The 16311-nt window shown below is 35.5% G+C and overlaps 1 protein-coding gene across 7 annotated transcripts in view; it reads left to right on the plus strand.

Moving 5' to 3' along the window:
• CNTLN (centlein) overlaps nucleotides 1-16311 on the plus strand; it is a 328541-nt gene that overhangs the window by 278850 nt on the left and 33380 nt on the right. For all 7 annotated transcript variants that reach the window (XM_067744463.1, XM_067744465.1, XM_067744462.1 and 4 more), the window contains 4 exons: nucleotides 1153-1250; nucleotides 2837-2963; nucleotides 4576-4713; nucleotides 5295-5480. In XM_067744463.1, coding sequence (XP_067600564.1) covers nucleotides 1153-1250; nucleotides 2837-2963; nucleotides 4576-4713; nucleotides 5295-5480 — 549 coding nt within the window. The remainder of the gene's footprint in view (nucleotides 1-1152; nucleotides 1251-2836; nucleotides 2964-4575; nucleotides 4714-5294; nucleotides 5481-16311) is intronic.

Genomic DNA, 16311 nt, shown 5'->3' on the forward strand with positions numbered 1-16311 from the left:
TTCTATTTAAATTATTTAATACTTTTTAAATTTAACAAATGAATTAATGTATGTCAATGCTGTCTTACAGGTAGAAAAACCAAAATATCAAATCACTAAATAATATCTCAGAGTACATGTTTTCTTGGAACTTGAGTCAAAATTGAAAGTTAGGTGTCCCTAACACTCTGGCTCCTGGGCCACGCAGACAACAAATACCACAAAGGTGTTCTGCTTTGAAAAACTAATAATTATGTATAAATACTTTAATAATTAATATTGTTTATAAGTTCAAGTAAGGAAGTATTCAGTATTCATAAGTTTATCAGTTATCTTTTACTATCTAACATTATCCTAAAATGTAGCAGCTTAAAACAGCAGCAATTTATTATTTCTTATGATCCAGTGGGTTCACTAGGTAGGTCTTTTGCTGCTGTCTGCTGGGTCCCCTCATATGACTGCATTCTTCTAAACCAAGGATTTACCTGAGTTGGAAGTTCCAAGAGAGCCTCACTCAAAGGCTGGCAGTTGGTCTGCTGGCTGTCATCTGGGGTACCTCAGTACTCTCCCAAATGGCCTTTCCTCTATATTTGTTGGAAGGTGATCCCAGAGCAGCATTCCAAGAGGGCAAAGATGCAAGCTAGAAGGATTTAGGGCCTAGATCTGATATTTGCACAGTGTCATATGCCACATACTTTTGGTCAAAGCAAATCGCAGGCCAGGCCAGATTCAAAGGGTTGGGAGACGGATTACACCTCTTGATGGGAGGTGCAGCAAAGCTTTGTGACTATATTTAGTCTGTTACAGGTTATTAGTAAATCCAGAATTAGTTTTAAGTGATCTTACTAAACCATAAAAAGAATTAATCACATACACATTTACATTTTACAAAATCCATATTTCCCGTAAATGTATTTTGGGTATATACTCTTTACAGTTATTATGTGAGTGTGTTCCTCTATGATTTTGGCATGTTATATAAAAATTTTAGTGTGCCATGTTATTTCTGTTAGAACATTCAAAATGAAGCATATTAAAATGTTTAGATGTTCATTTTAATTATAACCATAATTTTTGCAATTTTATTATCTTCATGAAAATGGCATTTATACTTATGCTGCTTTAGAACAAGATTGAAAGACATATTTGAATTTATGTGTATTTTTAATCTAGAATGCAACTAATGAACTCACTAAACAATCATCAAACTTGAAGTCTCTGAAATTTGAACTCCTAGCAAAAGAAGAACACATAAAGGAAATGCATGAAAAGTATGTGCTTTATATTTTTATCCATTGTATTTGGTGCCACCTAGTGGCGGCTGACTCTATTAAACATTGCACACCAAGAAACAATACCAACTTGTTTGCCTTTCTTAGTTCGTTTTTAAGCCTACACAAGATGAAAGTTTAAAGAATATTACATATATCATGGTTTATGGCAAGATAGTTACTATTTTTTAATTAGAGTAAGAATGTTTAAAGTTAGATTTTCCATCTTAAACATATTTAATTCTGAATAAATATCAACTAATGGCTGAAAGACTATGAACAGAAAACTTTAGAATGTAGTAATTATTTGACTAAAAATATATGTATAGGCTGATCTTTATATTGGATTTAATGCCTAAGCTTATAAAGCGAAGGTTGAAAAAAAGTGAAAGTTTTGTTTGTGTTTAAAATAACTGGAGGGTTATGAAATATTATAATACTTTGTGTATTTATACTAAAAAGGAGTTTAAAATGTTCTATCTCACAGAATCAAAATTATTTCCTTTCTATATCTTTTATAGATATACTAGAGCTTAGAAGTTGTAACATGTTTAGAAAGAATTCTAATCATTCATAATTTGAGATACGTGTACCTCATGTACATACATGTATACCACGTTATAAGTGAAGATCACTTAAAACCTTAACAGATAAAACTATTAGGCAAAAAGATTGGTTAATTTTTTTAAACAGACTATCTTGAAGCTTATTTATGGACTGAGTTAGTCTTGCTTACTGTTTACCAGTGAGGACTTTAGAGAAACATTCTTTGAATCCTGGCTTCTTTACCTGCTAGCTCTGGGACTCAATTTAATAGAATTAACTCATAAAGTTCTTAGAATTAAATGAGTTAGTACTTATAAGTGCTTTACTTATGTAAAGCACTTATAACAGTGACTGGCACATAGTAAACACTCAATAAATGTTAGCTGTTGTTCTTTTTATAGTAGTAATTGTAGTAGTTGTTACTGCATCTATCATTTTATACTTAGCATTATCAATTTAAGCTAAACTGATATGTCAGTTCAATCTCATATGATATTAAATTAGAACTGATATGTCAGTTCAATCTCATATGATATTAAATTTACATAGCTTTAAAGTGAAAAAGAAAAACTATTTTCTTTGGCTATTCTTTGAAATGTATAATAAATGTATAATATTATCAAATTTTATGTTTGTTTATTAGAGTATTTATTAGAGTATTCTTTCTTATCGGTGTTGTGATTTTTGATAATCTCTAAATATTGCTTTGTATTTTTCTTTGAATGCAAAAATGGAACATAAATATAATAATTTTAAGTTTTCATAAATTTTATTAATTTGTCTCAGTTCTTTTTTAATATATATATATAATACTGTAATTACCAAGTCACAACTGGATTATAGATTTTAATATTTTACTCAAATTATTAATAGAGCAATACTTTATGCCATGCAATTATTTTATTAACTTGCAGCTTCACTAATATCAGATAGCATTTAAAAATTAACAGTAGGTATAACATTGGATAATATGTAAGATATCATCACTGTTGAAGTATTTTCTATCACTCTTGATAAAGTGTCTTTTTTTCCCTTTCAAGGATGTCTCGAATGGAGAGAGATATAACCATGAAAAGACATTTGATAGAGGACTTGAAATTTCGACAGAAAGTAAATTTGGAAAGTAATGAGAGTATTAATGGAATGCTAGAAACTCTTGAAAAAAAGGTATCAATTTTTATGTTCACTGACACTGAAAAAAATCACTTCCCCTTGTATTAACTTTAACTCAAATATTCAATCTTAATAAAAGGTATAGCAAATATTCATAAAATGTATGTGTATTGTTACATAATTACATCATTTGCTCTGAAGGTACATTATTTGTTTTAAAATTCAAGACTCCAAACGGTCACACATAATATAGTCATTCATTCTTTTTATATTTGTAAACATACCATGAGAAGATAATCAAGTTTAATTTTTTTAATCTTTAATATTTCTGGGACACATAATTCCATTTTATTCAGATTTTATTTTATTTAAAGCTATTATTTATAATGATAGAATTAAGCATACATTTTAAATGAAAAATATTATAGTCAATGACTATCAGTTCTTTAAAAAGTGTACTCACCACGGTTTTTTTTAAAGTGTACTTTTTCCTTATATACATTTAATTCAGTGTACTTAGGAAAAGAGTCATATTTAAAATAGTTGTATAATATCTGATCCCAAACTAGAAATCAATGATTTGCTGACTAAGAGATATTTTTTTGCTTAAAAATTTTTAAAGCTGCTATTTACACAAATCATAAAACAAATCATAAAACAGCTTGTGCTTTGGCATTCACTAAATGTCATCCACTCCAGAGAGAGCGTTTCCCTTACTTTCCTTGTTGGAGATAAAAATGTAAGTAATGCTCAGATGGATTTAAGAGAGAAAATTTTACATGAGCAAGACACATGCATACAGATTTTCTTTTCTCTTTCTCCTCCACAGACCCACATGAATTATAATTACTTCGTAGAGGTTTCTTCAATGCTATTCTTAAAATTTTGCTCATTTTTTTTAACTTCAATAATCATTTAAGGTAGTCTTACAATGTTTGTGTAAGTAATCATTTACCTTTAATAGCTTTAAAGTGAAAAAGAAAAACTATTTTCTTTGGCTATTCTTTGAAATGTATAATAAATACGTTGTATTATTTAATTTTATCCTAAAAAGTACATGTTATACTTTTACTGGAGAATACAAATGAAAATTATCCATGACTTGACTTATTTAAGAATCAAAACCAACCATCTGAGCTTCCCTGGTGGTGCAGTGGTTGAGAGTCCGCCTGCCGATGCAGGGGACACGGGTTCGTGTCCCGGTCCGGGAAGATCCCACATGCCGCGGAGCGGCTGGGCCCGTGAGCCATGGCCACTGAGCCTGTGCGTCCGGAGCCTGTGCTCCGCAACGGGAGAGGCCACAACAGTGAGAGGCCCACGTACCGGAAAAAAAAAAAACAAAAAAACAACCATCTCCTACTTAAGGAAGTTTAGGTTAGTAATTAAAAGAAATATAGTTAAAATTAATTGTATATTATTAGATAGAAGGCTACACATACCAATATTCATGCTTTTTTGTGCAATTTTGGGGTTTTGCTATTGATTTCAGGATTGTTAGTCTCATTCACAGTATGAGTTCTACAGATCTTATACTTGAATTTGATATCATTTATGAGAAAATAAACTAGACTTATTCATGTATTCATTTGGTTTCCATTTGAAACAAACACAGTATGGAACTAGAATGCCTTTACCAATAATAATTACCTTCATGCTTTTATTGTAGGTGAAGACATTAACTGAAGAGTGTTCCAACAAGAAGGTATCAATCGATTCACTAAAGCAAAGACTTAGTGTCGCTGTAAAAGAGAAGTCACAGTATGAACAGATGTATCAGAGAACTAAAGAGGAGTTAGAAAAAAAGGTATGGTTTTAGGACATTTTAGCCTGGAGGTGGACTGTAACAATGTCTTTTTCATTTTTAAAGTTGTCCTTTTTTTCTCCCCAAAACTACTATGAGCTATTTAAATGTTTCAGATAACTGCAAAGAACATTTATATCTCTACATAAAACACTAAGAATTTGTTTACTATTAAAGGTAATGCTGTATTAGAGAGACAGATTTACTTATCTTGATAATTTCTAATAAATGAAAACTATTGTTAACTGGCATTTATATAAGTGGATATAAATTTTTAGGTCCACCTAAACTTATAAGCTAATTAAATACTTCCATTTGACATATGAAATCTTTTGGTCTAAAATGGCTTCCATGTTTTTAGTGATTTATAATTTTTAAAAAGCATAAACTCATTTTGATGATAAATATATGATAATGTGTGTGCATTGAAAATAAACAAAAACAACCATCAATTCTACTCAAATAAAAATGAATACAAGATACAGAGAGAGTAATGAAACCCTTTCCTTATATGACATCTCTAACTAACATCCAAATCTGTTTAAGAAATATTTTTTTATTCTATGATTACTGGTCATTTGCAGGATCTCAAGCTTACTTTCCTCATATCAAAAATAAATGAGACTGAATCTGCTATGGCAGAAATTGAAACAGCAGCATCTAAGCATCTTCAAGGATTAGCAATGCAAAGTGAGCAGGCCCTAGAAGGTGCACAGAAGAAATTGCTGCTAGCCAATGAGAAAGTGGAAGAGTTCACCATATTTGTGAAGGTTTGAATTCTTTCTGCTTTACTAACTTGTACTTTACTTCAGGCAGAGTGGGCAGTGGCCTACTTCAGATGATTTGGGAAGTACGTTTAAGTTCCTTTCTGCTTTCCTAAACCACAAAGCATCTTCCCCTACTTGCCACACTGTTCAAATTTTCTCTATAACAGATTTGTTTTTATAGCTTGATTTTAAAAATGTCCACTCTATTATTATATTCTTTCCTTAATGTCAGTTTAGTTATGAAATTGTGGTAATCACATAATCAAGACGGGTGGGTTTTTTTTTTTGTTTTTTTGATTATTTTTATTTTTGGCTGTGTTGGGTCTTCGTTGCTGTACGTGGGCTTTCTCTAGTTGCAGTGAGCGGGGGCTACTCTTCATTGCGTGTGCAGGCTTCTCATTGTGGTGTCTTCTCTTGTTGCGGAGCATGGTCTCCAGACGCTAGGGCTTCAGTAATTACGGCATGCGGGCTCAGTAGTTGTGGCACTCAGGCTCAGTAGTTGTGGCTTGCGGGCTCTAGAGAGCAGGCTCAGTAGTTGTGGCGCACAGGCTTAGTTGCTCCGTGGCATGTGGGATCTTCCTGGACCAGGGCGCGAACCCATGTCCCTTGCATTGGCAGGCAGATTCTTAACCACTGCGCCACCAGGGAAGTCCCAAGACAGATTTTAAGACAAAAGAATTGAGTCATTTTCATTCCACTCTCCTTTTAAAAATCATCTAAGCAAGAACAACCAGAAACTTGCTCCATGATAATTGAACTTAAGAGACATTGCACCCCAGCCCATGACCTATCAGACATGGAATGGATAGAGGAATGGTAAATGATCTAGCAGGACAAAAGGAAGACAAGCTGAAGTGTCTACAAAGGGTGTACCATCTGGAAATTATCTGACCACTGAAGACTCCCAGAACGGTTCTGGCATTGGCTGCACAAGGAACCACCAAAGCCAAGGGTGGTGGGGGAGAGGAGAATACCAGGCTAAAATGGGTGTTTTGTTTGAAAGTCTTTATAAGGAATTTTTAGACCTCTGGCCTGTACTTCTGCCCCACATGGTCAGCCAGTATTCCTCCCTTAACTATTTTGGAAAAACTCAGGAGGAGCAGTTCTAGTTTCAGAGATATGAGGCACTGAGGGGGGGAACCTGGTGATTGCTCCACTCATTTCAATCCCACTGTGAGTTGTTTGCACCCCTGTTTAGTGCCTTTTATTCTGCCTCGTATTATAGTCAGCAAACGGATCTGTTTCCATTATATAAATTATGATGAGTTCCTTAAAGTCAAGAACCACGTTTTATTAATCTCTACCTCCACAGCATGTACCATAGTGACTTGCAAAGAGATGGCATGCAATAATGATCACTAACTAATCAAACTGATTTCTCTTAGGAATATGAAATTTTAATAAAAGCCCTTTTGGCCTTTAAAAATAAGAATTAAGATAATTGGACTACTGTGGGAGGGTAAATCTTTACTTTCCCCCTTTTATCTCCTGAAGTTGCAATGTTCTCTTTTTTTCTAAACCAATCTTCGATGAGATTGAGTTCTTCCTGCTACTTGTTCCTTTGGCTGGCATATATTATTAAAAACTTGTCTATCATAACAGTAGAAACTTATTTAAATATATAAATATTTTTAATTGATGGATTATAAAATTAAAGTTTAAATGTCCTTCTATGGAATAAAATAACATCAACACTTACTGTCTTCTTTCTCAAATAACCCTACTATTATTTGAACTACTCAACTAGACTTGCTGCATATATAATTATTATATATATAAATATGTTAGTGTTCTAAAAGCATTTACCCCCTTAGGTATTGATCTTATTTATAAGAATTAACATTCCTGGACTTATAACTTGAATATAAGATGGCAAATAACTGGATCTTATGTGTAGTACCATTTTTTTTATTCCTCTAAAAATAACAGCTTACAACATTTTATGCCAGTGTTAATAGTACCCCATTTAGAACAAATCCCTTACTTCGTTTCTTTGGAAATCATAGATACCTTGGGAGTTTTCTCATTTAAAAAATATCTACAAAATGAATGGAATAAAACATTTTATCTCTTTCAATGAAGGTTTCAAATGGTATAAAGTCAGACCAATAATGCTTGCCTCAGAGGACTCTAAATGATTGCAGAGTATTAATTTAAATTTATTAATTTAATCATATTTCCTTTTCCAGATTTAAAATGTCATTCCTTCCAAATGCTTGTTGAATAGTCTCACTGTTTAACTTATGATAAGCACTCTCATTGAATATTTTCGTTATTTTGCTCATGATATAGAGCTATTTTTATTATGACTTTTAGCTTCATAAACCTTTGTTTTCCATGTTTTATATTCAGCTTAGAGTTGCATTTTTTGTACTGTTAGCCAATATATGAAATATGAAATGCACATTTATAAGATTTACTCAAATGCTAATTATGTTTTTTCCTAAAGTATTCCTTGAACATGTCCTGTTTAAAAAAGAATTGATAACCAGAAGTTTTTAAAATAGAAAAATGAATTTTATGATTAGATATCTGATTATTATAGACTTGTTGAAGTTTCATGACCTTTATGATAATGTAATGGGTGTACTTCTTCACATAGAGTAGTTTGGCAAAAATTATCTTTTAAAAAACAAACTTCTTACTATTGATGTCCAAGGATATGAATAGTATTTAATGATATAGTGAATGTCTCATCTCTAGTTGTTCGAGAGTAACATACTAATCCTTCATGTATTTCACCAACAATGATATAGAGTATAGATGTCCTAGTAGATAAATTCAGGATTGCCATGGTTTCATGACTTTTTAATTTGAGTAACATATTAAAGGTCCTATAGTAGAGAATGATAGCAGATATGGATAAAACATTTTTAGTACTCTTTCAGAAATTTTCCATGTTGTTTCAGTTTGGTATTTAGATTGCTTGCATTAGAATCAACAGATTCTATTACATTTAAATAAAATTCATAATTCTGGGCATTATTGAATCAAAATCTTGGTTGGGGTGAGACCCAATAATCTGCATATAACAACTAGGTGATATTATGCATTAATACTGTTTTGAAAACAATGTTTTTTTTTTAAAGCCCAACATTGCTTTTATGGATTGAATCTATATAACAAAATATTTATCAGTTTGGTATTTAATAGCACCTTTTACCACTCATAACTTCTAATGGTAATTTGACATTTGTTTTACTTAACTTTGTTTTAGGGTCAATATGTATTTGATAATGGTACCACTTCTACTGCTTAATCCATTTCGCTAATAAAGGGCCACAAGCAAACTAATGCCCAAACCAGAAACATTGGCAAAGACTGGATATTTGGGTCTGAAGAAGGAGATTACTGTCATCCTTCTCTTCCTCACACGTATAGCCCACCCTAGGACTGGGCAGAAATGCTCAGGAGCTGCCATCTTCAGTGACATACCATCAGTGACGTCCTAAACACTACTGCATTACAGCTCAGCTTTCACCTTTTTAAAAATTTAAGACCTTCCATAATTTGACCCTATTCTGTTTAGAATCTAATTTTTTTTCCCACTACTCTCCAAATTTCACCCAGATTGTGTTCAGTCTTGCCTTTCCTCAAGTTTTCCTTCTTCCTTCACATATCCTTCTCTCTTTGCTCTTCGCTCTAAACCCTTCCGATTTAGCTCAGGGCCTTCCTCTTTCCTGAATCATTTCTTTAACTCTGTGGTTAAGGGGAAAGGGCCCTACTCTGCCAGTTTCTGGTTCTGTTTTCTCAGGCAAGTGACTTAATCCTCTGTGTCTCAGTTTCCCCATCTATAGAATTAGTGTAAAGATGGGACATACCTAAAGTGAGGATTTAAATAAGTTAACAGAGATAAAGCTCAAACATTGCCCAATATGCTCAGTGTTATCTGAGTGTCAGCTAGTAGTATGCCTATCATTTATCTCCTGAATAATTATTGTATATACCATATAAATTAACACATAACTGCAAACTGTCATATTTTTCTTTTTGTTTCAAGTAGATTATTATAGTCAACTTGAAGTTAGGGTATTGTCATTCATTTACCCAAAGTACTGGCACATAATAGGGCTCACTAAATTCTTGAAGAATTGATTTTACATCTGCTTTAAGAATGGTACAGGACACATAATCACTGCTCAGACTGAAACCTCTGTGAAGGCAAGAGCTATGCACATTGCTTAACAAGCATAGTTAAAGAATGTGCATAGTTCCTACATGGAACATTATGATCACCAGGACTCATTCTGTGCAGAGCTTATTAGGGTATCAAGTACACAAAAGTATTCAATAAATATTATTAGTAGTATTAATAGTAATAATGTTTGTTTTGGCCATGTTATGGAATCTGTGTTCCCTTTACTCTTTTCATTTATGCATAGGGCACAACCAGATTATAGAAGAGGAGTGGCCATCTGTTCTAGATCTAGTCTTGAATATGGAATTTTGCCCTGGAGTAAAATCAAGTGCTTTGAGCATCTGGGCTGGATATATCTGGCAGAGCTCAGGCTTTAATTTCTCCTAATAACTGAATAAAACACACAAGGGAAATTTCTAGAAGTATTTGCTCAGTTTGATTGAACCCTGATATAGGCTTGTTAATGTGCTTATATGTGAGAGTCATATGCTCAATTCCATCTTCTCGATAGCTTTTGTTAGCTGATAAATAAATACCAGCCAAAGAACAACATTCAGCCGGAAGCTTAAATCATTTAATTATCAATATGTACTTGCTTGGTAAGATTTAGTATGATGATTTGGGCATGTAAATTTCTTGCTCCTTTAGTGAGAACATTTGTAGAGCATTATAATTTTATTTTTAATAGGTACAATTGTTAATGCTTTGGTACTGATCTACTCTACTCTATTATGATTTTTTTCTATTTTTTCCAACTTTATTGAGATATGACATATAACAATGTATAAGATTAAGCTATACAATATGGTGACTTGATACATGTATATATTATGAAATGTTTACTACAATAAGGGTAGTTAACACATCTTTAACCTCACATAATTACCATTTTATTGTTATTGTTATGGTGAGGACATTTAAAATCTACTCTCATAGCAAATTCCAAGGATACAACACAGTATTGTTAACTATAGTCACTATGCTGTACATTAGATCCCTGGAACTTGTTCTTATAACTGGAAGTTTGTACCATTTGACCAACATCCCATTTCCCCCACCCCTCAGCCCCTATCTTTTTCTGTCTGACTTATTTCTCTTAGTATAATACTCTCAGGGTCCATCCATGTTGTCACAGATGACAGGATTTCCTTCTTTTTCATGGCTGAGTAATATCCCTCTGTGTGTGTGTGTGTGTGTGTGTGTGTGTGTGTGTATCCACAGATACACACACACACACACACGCCACGTTTTCCTTATCCATTAATCCATTGATGGACACTTAAGTTGCTTCCATGTCTTGACTAGTGCAACTAATGCTGCACTGACCATGGGAATGCATATGTCTCATTGAGATCCTGTTTCATTTCCTTTGGATATGTACTCAGAAGTGGGATTGCTGGTAGTTCTATTTTTAATTTTTTTGAGGGACCTCTATACTGTTTTCCATAGTGGTTGTACCAATTTACATTCCCACCAATGGTAAATAATGGTTCCCTTTTCTCCATATCCTCGTTAGCATTTGTTGTCTCTTGTCTATTTGATAATAGCCATTCCAACAGGTGTGAGGTGATATCTTGTGGTTTTGATTTGCGTTTCTCTGATGATTAGTGAGGTTGAGCACCTTTTCGTTAACTTGTTGGCCATTTGTATGTGTTCCTTGGAAAAATGTCTGTTGAGGTCCTTTGTCCATTTTTAAATTGGATTATTTGGGTTTTTGTTATTAAGTTATATGAGTTGTATATAGTTTGAAGTGAGGAAATGTGATACCTCCAGCTTTGTTCTTTCTCAAGATTGCTTTGGCTATTCAGTCTTTTGTAGTTTCATACAAATTTGGGTTTTTTTTCTTATTTCTGTGAAAAATGCCATTGGAACTTTGATACAGATTGCAGTGAATCTCTAGGTGGCTTTGGGTAGAATGGACATTTGAACAATATTCACTCTTTTAATCAGGATATCATTCCATTTATTTGTGTCTTCTTTAGTTTCTTTCATCAGTGTCTTGTAGTTTTTGGTGTATAGATCTTTCACTTCCTTGGTTAAATTTATTCCTAAAATTTTATTGTGTTGGGTGCCACTATAAGTGGGATTGTTTTATTTCTTTTTTACATGTTTAATTCTTAGTGTATAGAAACACAACTAATTAATTTTTGTCTGTTGATTTTGTATCCTGCAACTTTACTGAATTTGTTGATTAATTCTAACAGCTTTTTGATGGAGTCCTTAGGACTTTCTTTATAAAAGATCATGTCATGAGCGAACAGAGACAATTTTATTTCTTTCTTTCTGATTTGGATGCCTTCTATTTCTTTTTACTGCCTAATTGCTCTAGCTAGGACTTCCAGTACTGTGTTGAATAGGAGTGGTGAGAGTGGGCACTTTTCTCTTGTTCCTGATCTTAGAGGGAAAGGTTTCAGCCTTTCACTGTTGAGTGTGAGGATAGCTTGGGCTTGTATTATATGGCCTTTGTTATGTTCCAGTATGTTCCTTCTATACCCAGTTTGTAGAGAGTTTTATCATGAAAGGATGTTAAATTTTGTCCAATGGCCTTTCTGCATTTATTGAGATGATCATATGATTTTTATCCTTCATTCTTTATGTAGTGTATCACATTTATTGATTTGTGTATGTTGACTCATTCTTGCATTCCAGGAATAAATCCCACTTCACCATGGTGTATGATCCTTTTAATGTGTTGTTGAATTCAGTTTGCTAGTATTTTGTTCAGAGGTTTTGCATCTATATTCATCAGGGGCATTGGCCTATAGTTTTCTTTTCTTGTAGTGTCCTTATCCGGCTGTGGTATCAGGTTAATGCTCACCTCATAAAATGAGTTTGAAAGTGTTCTCTCCTTTTACATTTTTTGGAAGAGTTTGAGAAGGATTGACTTTAATTTTTCTTTATTTGGTAGAATTCACCAGTGAAGCCATCAAGTCATAGGCTTTTCTTTTTTGGAAGGTGTTTGATTGCTGATTCAGTCTTCTTACTCATTATTAATCTGTTGAGATTTTCTGTTACTTCATGATTCAGTCTTGGTAGGTTGTATGTTTTAGGAATTTATCCATTTCTTCTAGGTTGTCCAATTTGTTGACATATAATAGTTCATACTATCCTCTTATGATCCTTTGTATTTCTGTAGTATCAGATGTAATATCTTCTCTTTCATTTCTAATTTTATTGAGTTCTCTCTTCTTTTTCTTGGTAAATCTAGATAAAAGTTTATCCATTTTGTTTATCTCTTTAAAAAACTAGCTCTTAGTTTCACTAATCTTTTGTATTGTCTTTTATGTCTCAATTTATTTCCACTCTTCTCTTTGTTATTTCCTCCCTTCTACTACCTTTGAGTTTAGTTTGTTCTTTTTGTAGTTCCTTGAGGTGTAAAGTTAGATTATTTTTTCGAGTTTTTTTTTTTTTTTTTTTTTTTTTTTTTGCTTAATGTAGGGTTCCACATGGCAGAAGAGGCCAGTGACAGGAGTTGGGTGTTGGCGTGCAGGTGCTCAGGTGGAGGGGCTAGCTGCAGGTGAGCCCAGCGGTGCAGGCCAGTGAGAGGAGACAGAACCAGATCTGGGCCCACAAACAGCTGTGGGGGCCTTAGCTGTCAACATGTAGTTCTATGGCTACAGGGCCTCACCACAGGCACTTGCATGTCATTGGAGGCCAGTGACAGGAGTCAGACCAGTGGCAAACTGGTCCACAGCTGAAGGGGTTAGCCCCAAATGCATGCACGGCAGTGGATCAGCTGCAGGGGTCTAGGCTGGCATCTTGCACTTCTGCAGCTGCAAAGGCCAAGCTGACTTCCAGTGCAGATTGGAGGGTCCAGTTGGGGACAGGGAGGGAGTCAGTCAGGTGGCATCCGTGAAGGTGAACCTGTGGGGGGAAATCACAGTGGTGAAATCTGCAGGGGGTTCATGGCAGCTGTCCTGGGCTTTGGTTTCTTCAGTGGCGAAAGCTGTTGGGATCCTGCACAGAGCTGTAAACCACAGCTGCTCTTGCTGCATAGCTGATATTGGGAGCCCCAGGCATTCTTCCTTGCTCCAACCTGTCTTTATTTGTCTTAGCTTTGTCAGTCTCTGGGTGGTGTGAAACTGAAGTGGGTCCTTCATGCAGTGATATGAAAAACTGGGGAAGTTGGTTCCTCACCTCATTCTCCCTTTCCCAGCGAGGGAACTCTTTTGAACTGGGCAGTTCCCCCTTGTCACTGAGCAGTGCCACCCTGGGGTATGCGATGATGCAGGCAAAACGAAACTGTCCTTCTTTTTCTTTGTGTGGAGTTATTCTCAGGTTTTTTGCTCCACTGTTTGTTGCTGAAATTTCTTAAGTGGACTCCTGAGCTCTTCCAGAGCTATTTTTGTTTGTGGATATCTGTCTAATTGTTGATATTTGTGGGGGGATAGAGGCTGGATCTCCCATCCTATATTTTGGTGACATCACTTCTTAATTATGATTTTTAAACAGTGTTATAATAAAATCCTATTTGAGTTAACTCTTTCTGTCCTATCATTATATAAGAAAGGTAAATGACAGCTGTTTTTAAAGACACGTTTTTAATAAAAATACATTACTTTAAGTGGGTGAACTTTAAAATATGTAAATTGTATCTTGATAAAGCTGTTTAGGAAGCTGTGAAAAAAAAAGACTTTACTTCTCCAAGAAACTATGATGGTAGGAGTGACTCCACAGTATTGGAGCAGCCAGTTATAACCTTCATCATAATAATCAAATCTTACTGAAAAATCTAATCAGTCCATTATGATTCAGTGAAATTCAAAACTTTTTGTAGTTTGCTAACACAGATCAAGACTCATTATAAAGACTGGAAAACTAGATCTTAATAAGACTGGAATGAAATAGCTTGCTGTCTTTCACTCTAACACTATTGCTCACTGCTTACAATAAATTATATTATAATATTGAAAAACATAGTGACTTTAAGTTGAGATGTAAATCTAAGAAAGTACTTTTACTTTGAAAATACAATCAAATATTGGGACAATTCCTAGCCCATGATATTCCAAGAAGTTTAAGAAGGCTGACATAAATTTTTAGAAATTCAGTTAACATTCATTGAATGCTTATTTTGTGCCATACAGTGTTTTTACTTACCTTGACAATAAGTGATAGCCATTATTCAACTGATGCAAGCAGAGTGAAACTTTTTAAAGCTTCTGTTGTTTTTAACATTGGAGTATTTTAAAAGTTTTGCACAATTTGGGAGTTTTAAAGTTGCTTAGGGGGGGACCTTCAAGATGGCGGAGGAGTAAGACATGGAGATGACCTTCCTCCCCACAAATACATCAGAAATACATCTACATGTGCAAAAACTCCTACAGAACACCTACTGAACGCTGGCAGAAGACCTCAGCCTGCCCAAAAGGTAAGAAACTCCCCATGTACCTGGGGAGGGCAAAAGAAAAAAACAGAGACAAAAGAGTAGGGATGGGACCTGCACCTCTGGGAGGGAGCTGTGAAGGAGGAAAAGTTTCCCCGCACTAAGAAGCCCCTTCACTGGTGGAGACGGGGGTGGGTGGGTGGGGGGAGCTTTGGAGCCACGGAGGAGAGTGCAGCAACAGGGGTGCAGAGGGCAAAGCGGAGAGATTCCCACACAGGGGATTGGTGCTGACCAGCACTCACCAGCCCGAGAGGCTTGTCTGCTCACCCGCCAGGGCGGTGGGGGCTGGAAGCTGAGGCTTGAGCTTCGGAGGTCAGATCCCAGGGAGAGGACTGGGGTTGGCCGCATGAACACAGCCTGAAGGGGGCTAGTGCACCACAGCTAGCCAGGAGGGAGTCTGGGAAAAACTCTGGACCTGCCAAAGAGGCAAGAGACCATTGTTTTGGGGTGCGCAAGAAGAGAGGATTCAGAGCACTGCCTAAATAAGCTCCAGAGATGGGCGCAAGCTGTGGCCATCAGCTTGGAACCCAGAGATGGGCATGAAATGCTAGTGCTGCTGCTGCAGCCACCAAGAAGCCTGTGTGCAAGCACAGGTCACTATCCACACCTCCCCTCCCGGGAGCCAGTGCAGCCCGCTACTGCCAGGGTCCTGTGATCCAGGGACAACTTCCCTTGGAGAACAAATGGCGTGCCCCAGGCTGTTGCAGCATCATGCCTCTGCTGCCACAAGCTCACCCCTCATTCCAGTTATAACTAGCGTACCCCTCCCTCCCACCAGCCTAAATGAGCAAGAGCCCCCTAAAAAGCCACTGATTTACCCCCTCCTGTCTGGGCGGGGAACAGATGCGTGAGGGCAACCTACATGCAGAGGTGGGGCCAAAACCAAAGCTGAACCCCAGGAGCTGTGAAAACAGAGAAGAGAAAGGGAAATCTCTCCATGCAGCCTCAGGAGCAGCGGATTAAATCTCCACTATCAACTTGATGTACCCTGCATCTCTGGAGTACCTAAACAGACAACGAATCATCCCAAATTGAGGCAGTGGACTTTGGAAGCAACTATAGACTTGGGATTTGCTGTCTGCGGCTGATTTGTTTCTAATTTTTATGTTTATCTTAGTTTAGTGTTTAGTGCATGTGATCATTGGTGGATTTGTTTACTGGTTTAGTTGCTCTTTTTAAATTATTATTACTTTTTTATTTTTTTATTTTAATAATGTTTTTCTTTTTATTTATTTATTATGATTTTAAAATTTTTATTTATTTATTTTTCTTTCTTTTTTTCACCCTTTTCTTCAGAGCCGTGTGGCTGA

Source organism: Pseudorca crassidens, chromosome 7 (assembly GCF_039906515.1).
Source record: "Pseudorca crassidens isolate mPseCra1 chromosome 7, mPseCra1.hap1, whole genome shotgun sequence".
Taxonomy (NCBI): domain Eukaryota; kingdom Metazoa; phylum Chordata; class Mammalia; order Artiodactyla; family Delphinidae; genus Pseudorca; species Pseudorca crassidens.